The following is a 6,651-nucleotide window of genomic DNA, read 5'->3' on the forward strand; positions in this document are numbered from 1 at the left end:
GCGCTATATAAATGTGACTATTTACATTGGGAGTGGTTTGTAGTAATAATAATAATTGTAGGAGCATGACATTTTTTACGTAGTCTTCTTACCTTTTAATTTTTTTCAGAAATTTCAAATCAGGTGATACACATTTATTCTCTTCTCAAGTCTCAATCTATTAAAGGAAAAAAAAAAACATTACTGAAGACAATGCAGAACTTAATTATTCAACAAATACTCAAGTGTAAGGTACTCGAATTTCAAGGTTTACTATCAAACTTTAAGTGGCTTTACACTGACATCTAGTGGAGAAACATTGTACTGCAGAATTTCAAGCGAATTTACACCATCACAGACTCAGAATTAGAAAGCTAAGTTTACAGCAATTATCTTTTTATTCTATTTTATTGGGTATCAAGTCTTCAATTCTTGGTTGTGTTACGGTTCACAATATTTTGACAACTATGAAACAAGTTTGTGGTCGTTATAACCTTGAGGGTAGTAGTAATAACAGCACAATCCCACTAGAGGGCGCCACTGCACTGCGTTTCATTTCATTTACAGGACATGACATGCTTTAACACGTAAGAAACGATGTATTAAAGGTTTCTTCGATTATAAAGTAATTATTTACACTAAGATTTGAGCAAATTGGACTTCTAGCCATTGGGTTTGGCAACATAAAGCAAAAATATTACCAGTACTATAGGAATAATCTATAGGAAGTTAAAAGTTAAAAGATGCTACATTCTTTTTCTGATTAATCCAAACCTTACAAGGGGAAATAATTAAAATTAAAATAGACTTGATGAGCCTTTAACCTGTTATAATGCTGTTCCCTCATAATTCACTTAGCACAGTTGTATATAAATTGATTTGTGCATGTTTGAGTAAATCGGCGTTTGAACCTACCCCTTATCCCCGCTCACTTCTCTATTTACTCTTGATTATTGAAAAACATATACTTCGAGTCACAGGCTTGAAAAATGTCATGTAGCCATTTTTCAACAGTAAAATTACCATGAAAAATACAAAAAATAAAAAATAAAAACAGCACCACTTTCTCATATTAAACCGTGTACATCAATATTGTGGTTTATGATAAAGTGTACAAAAACAATGAGATAAGTGTGTTATAGATGATTCTAATAATACTATTTGACCTTGACCCTAAACTTTACCTAAATTAACATATAGCTTAACTTTAAACCATGTTGTTGATCTAAAATTAAAATGTTTGGGACCTGATGTTTTGATGGTCACAAAGCAGGCTAAGCGTTCACACATACACACACATACACACACACACACGTTTGACTTTCAATTCATGTTATTGCACGTATTGCCTGTAGATGGCAGCACATTTCAGAAATGCGCACAGATGCAGCTCAATGGACAGGAGACAGGTCACAGGGAAGTCTAATTTAGAAAACGTCCTATTAGTGGATTGTTGTTTGTGCATTAATCAAGAGTATCATATATGAAAACATCCATAAATATCAAATACGCCAATGATATCAAAATGTGAGCAACAAAATTCTTACAATGAGTGTGTGACAAGCTGACAACACTGACTTGAAATGTAAACGTTAAAAATGTAAGCATTATGTGAGGGTAAAAATAATAATATTCTACGTTTACGCACAGTATTACGCACGAGTACATGTGTGCGTCACAACAGATACAAAAACACAAATGTGATACAACTCAGAGTGTAACACACATTCTCTGTGGGCCCCATTTCCGTTCTGTCAGCTGGAGTTTGAAACAGCATTTATCCTAAAATACATTATTAATATTATACCCTTTATCTTGTTACAAGAGGATATTTGTTGAGAAAAATGGCGCTGAGCTGAGAACAAAACAAAGGTTAATACGGGACAACACGAGAACAACTTATTTAATTATGTTTTGCTGAACGTGATTCATTCACAACAGCGACATTTAGACTTGTTCATATTAGATATGTGATATCACAGCCTGGTTAGCAGCTCGCGCTCCCGTGCACGTGTGCGTGCGTGCACACGTGCACCTTTCTCTCACTATATGGGCTACTCAATAAAAACGAGGCTGCGGCGCGTATAAGTGCATTTATCATCCTATTACGCGCGACAAATCCGGCTCCCAACACATGAAAGGTAAAATGAATCACCGCCGTTAAGCCGTCAATAAAGTCATTTCTGTAAATGGTGTCTCCGAGGGCCCGCGCTATTATTCAACAAGCTTTATCAGCACCTTGGAAATTAGACGTGGCTCGCGCTCGGCCCCTGCTTCACTTTGATTAAGGGCCCTGCCACGCGCCCTGACAGCGCTTTGACTCGGCTTTTATTCAGCCCTTTACCGGCCACGAGCTCCGGGCGGAGCGCGAGGGATGAAGACTAATTAAAAGCTATAAATTATCACTGGAGGAGCCTCTCGTTGGTGCGACAGATAAGAGCGGACTGAGTGCTCATTTACGCACAATGGCGCCGCAGCTAAACACCATATTGATACTGTCCTAATTGGAGTTTAATGAAGTAGCCTGGCTCACGCTCTCGGGCCCGCGAGGATGAAGATTTCAGCGGCTCAGCACGTCCACTCGCTGCTCTTATATGATCTGTGGGATTTTACAAAATGCTCGGTTTCAGTTCAAGATGTTACTCTTCATAAAAAAGCAACACAAACACAGAGAAGTTGTTTTCGGCTGAATGAGCACCACACCAACAAACTGAACAGACATTAGGCTAAATAAACTTTAAGGCTTCATTATCAATCATCAAGTTTTATATTTTATTTTCCAAACTGAAATCCTCAGTATTAGTACTCCCACTCTACACTTCATCCTTTGGCTTGTGTGCCCATGCAGGGTGAATTATTAATAACATTTATAGTGTATTTTGTTTGGTAAAATTTGAATCAAAATCATCAAAAACGAAATCCATACTAACAAAGCAAAGATAAGTGACTAAAATGCGGGGAAAATATTTTAAATTTTACACATTTCAGTGCTAATTTCCAGGCATTTGTTTGTTTTTTCAACGAGCCTCAGTCGCTTACTTTAAACTGATAGCGTTGTGTGCGTGCGCTGGTGCGCTCGGCGCTCCGCGCTTCTCATTGGTCCTCTTCAGATGTGACAGGGACGATCTCCGCCGCCGATTGGCCTCGTGCACGTGTGCGCTTCCGTCTGGGCGTGAGAGGGGGAAAAACACAAGAGGAGATGAGGCTGGAGAGTTTGGAGAGAATAGTGTGATACACGAGACACGGCCGGACAGAAGACCAGCGTGGAGGTGCGCACCGCCTGTGTCCGCGCTCACAGCATTTCAAACATGCCGCTCAAAGGCACAGAATAGAAGACCACTGCGCCTTTGACCACAGAAGAACCCTGTTTTTGCATGCAGTAGTCTACGTCTAATTTGGATACCACAAAGGAGGGAGTTCCAACGCAACAAGTGGAGTTTGGCGCAATAAGGACAAAAATAACGTGTTTCTTGTCGATGGAAGAGCCAAAGGAGGCGAGCAGCGGCCGAGACTCGACGGAGGACGAGAGCATGTCGCTGTCCCCGAACCTGCCCTCTCCCCCGCGGCTGCTGCCGCACCAGGCCGCGCAGCAGGCCCACAGAACCACAAACTTCTTCATCGACAACATCCTCCGGCCCGACTTCGGCTGCAGGAAAGAGCCGAACTACCGCGAGAGGGGCCAGGCGGCGGGCCGGGACTCCGCGAGCCTGTGTCAGGACTCCAACTGCAGCAGCGACAGCAGCTCCTCCTCGCCCTCGTCCTCCTCCTCCACGTCGTCTTCTCCTTTGTCCAAACAGAACTCGTCTAAACCGGGAGAGGCGCAGAGTAACGGGACCCGCTACTCGGACAGCTCGTCTCCGGTTTTGGTTGTGAGCGGCAACAGCGCAGCCTCTCCGCCGCTTCTAAAGGACCAGAATCAACTGCTGTGGCCCGCGTGGGTCTACTGCACGCGCTACTCGGATCGGCCCTCATCTGGTGAGTCGCTAGTAGGAACGGGCTTTCCCCGTCCCTCTAAACACAGGCTTCAGGAATGGCGCATGGCTCATTCCACAGTATTTCTCAGCTTTGTAGGCTGCAATTTAGTGGGACACGCGTGACAGTTTTACGCACGGCTCTTCTAAATAGTGTTTTGGTTTTCTGTCCCGTTTATTGACTTCACACTGCACTAATTTATGATTTTTACGGATTTAATTCAAAATATTTGGTTCAAGAACAGAGTTAAATTGCTTTACGAAAAAATAACATTATGGAGACTATAACAAGTTAATTATGCAAATTAGCTAGAAAGATATTGTCCCGATGTCAGACAAAGAAATTATCTTTTGGCTTGGCATTAAAATACAGTTCATGGTGTTTTGAAGTGCTGTGTTAAACCTCTGACTCCAGTGTGTTTAAATTTATCATATAGTGCGTAATATTTTCACTAATAGCGTTTGTTTTGTGTCAGCTGCTATTATTACTATTGTTAGAAACGGCTGTGTTGACAATTTATATTTTCTTCGTAACTCCATATCTTAAAACTGAAAATCTATTAAAATGATCACACATGAGATTAGAGTTAAAAACGTGTCTCTAAATTGTAATATGTTTGTATGATGTAGGTGCATTTCTGCTCTTTTTTTCTATTACGCACGAGTGTTTATGGTTCTGTTTTGCTCTGGCGCTGCCCTCGTTGTTTTTGTAGCACGTAGGCCTATTATAATTCAACACTTCCTTTCAATTGTTCTCTTTTATAGACTATAACACACTCTAGCTGAATATTATTTGCAATACTGCTTCTTTTTGGGATGAAAGAGCTTGGCACGTGTCTGCTGTGTTTATTTGTGTTCGTAGCAACTTATTCCAATCATTAAAAAATAATAATAACTGGCTAATTCATGGGAAGGTAGAAAGCGTGTTTTTGCATGTTTTTGTGTATTCTTGATTAAGATTACGTGTTTTATTCCACGTTTTTTAAAATGTTGATGTAAAGAGAAGAGCATAGCGTGTTAGAATACCGCGCGTTTTGTGTTTGGGCTCTTTTCTTTGATCAGTTTTATTATTTTGGAACACTAATTTCAGCTTTTACGCGTTTTTTGTAAACGTAATTTATGAATGTAAACTCCAGGAACTTTAGTGCAGTTACAATTACGAAAATACACGATGACAATTGCGAATTTAGGTGCAGTGTGTATCTTATATGTCAACACCACTTAACAACATTACAAAATTTTAATCTACATGAAATATATTTTAAAATTGATGATGCTGTGTGGATTATTTCGTAATTTTCGGTCAAGAAATTATATGTTTTGTTTTTGTTTTGTTGTTTTAGACGTGTTATGTGTATTAATGGGGTAATTTAAATATTTGATCAACGTTAACATAAAAACAAAAACACAAACAGCAGACGTATAACAAAAAAAATCCTACTTCTGAAATCACTACTTTAAGTTTCCTTCACCTTCCCGTGTATTATCTCACTTGCAGTATTGTTGTGGACCTCTCTTTCCATTTCAATACAAGTATTAGGTTTCTTTCTTGTATTAATCCTACGTGTGTCACTATAGTCGAGTATTTTTCTGTACAGGCACGTGTTTCTTTTGCGCGCGCTTTGTTATTGTCGCCCAAACTTGCAGCTTTGACATTTACGTCTTCTTGGTGTTATTGTTGTCTCCACGCCAGGCCCGAGGACACGCAAACTGAAGAAGAAGAAGAACGGCAAGGAGGACAAGCGACCGCGGACAGCTTTCACGGCGGAGCAACTGCAGAGACTCAAAACCGAATTCCAGGCCAACCGCTACATCACGGAGCAGCGGCGGCAGTCTTTGGCGCAAGAACTCAGCCTGAACGAGTCGCAAATCAAAATCTGGTTCCAGAACAAGCGGGCCAAAATCAAAAAGGCCACGGGGTACAAGAACGGGCTAGCGCTGCAGCTGATGGCGCAGGGACTTTACAACCACTCGACCACGACGGTGCAAGAGGAGAAGGAAGACAGCGAGTGATACGAACTCACGAAAAAGACGCTAAAAAGACGCTAAAAAGACACCAAGGGGGGACTATTTAAAGAGAGATGTGTTAATACTCTATATGGACATAATTATATTAAAGTTTATATAGCCACACGATCATGTTGTATATTTAATTTGGGCTACTACTACTACTACTACTACAACTACTACTACTACTACTTTGTTCGTCGTCATTGTTTTAACTCGCTATAGGATTTTGTGGTCCCTTTTTATTTTGCGTCACTTCATCTTACATATTTGCGTCAAAACTCAAGCCAAAGATTTTAATATGTTCATTTCACATGTAGTCTGAAATAAAGCGAGAACAGACGACGAAAGGGTGCGTACACTTGTGTTTTCTAGGACATAAAACGTAAAAAAAAAAAAAAAAAAAAAAAAAAACATGATAGAAAGGATTATTTAAGTGTACTGAGGATGTTGGGATGCCTACAGTGATGCGTAAAGCTGTTTGACCGTGCGCACTGCTAAGAATAGAAATCTCGGCGCCTTTATAATTTGTCATTTGATAATGTGAGAATCCAGGATATCGTTTTGCCGCTGTGTGATCTCGCCCCGCGCTAAAACTGAGCACCGTTTGTCTCTGGAGTGAAAATAATGCTAAATCTAAAACCTGCGCGTGATTTTTTTGGAGCAACTCGCTCAGTCATGGACGTAAAGCAGC

At 40.5% G+C, this 6,651-nt stretch overlaps 1 protein-coding gene across 1 annotated transcript; it reads left to right on the top strand.

Annotated features, from left to right (window-relative positions):
• Window positions 1-3,169: 3,169 nt before the first annotated feature.
• Window positions 3,170-6,086, top strand: LOC110153319 (homeobox protein engrailed-1-B). Its single transcript, XM_020917205.2, has 2 exons — window positions 3,170-3,954; window positions 5,644-6,086. The coding sequence occupies exons 1-2, from the start codon at window positions 3,456-3,458 to the stop codon at window positions 5,961-5,963; spliced, it is 819 nt and encodes a 272-aa protein (XP_020772864.1). The 5' UTR covers window positions 3,170-3,455; the 3' UTR covers window positions 5,964-6,086.
• The last annotated feature ends 565 nt before the right edge of the window (window positions 6,087-6,651 follow it).

Source organism: Boleophthalmus pectinirostris, unplaced genomic scaffold (assembly GCF_026225935.1).
Source record: "Boleophthalmus pectinirostris isolate CB_2022bp ecotype Guang Dong unplaced genomic scaffold, ASM2622593v1 HiC_scaffold_11, whole genome shotgun sequence".
Lineage (NCBI taxonomy): Eukaryota > Metazoa > Chordata > Actinopteri > Gobiiformes > Gobiidae > Boleophthalmus > Boleophthalmus pectinirostris.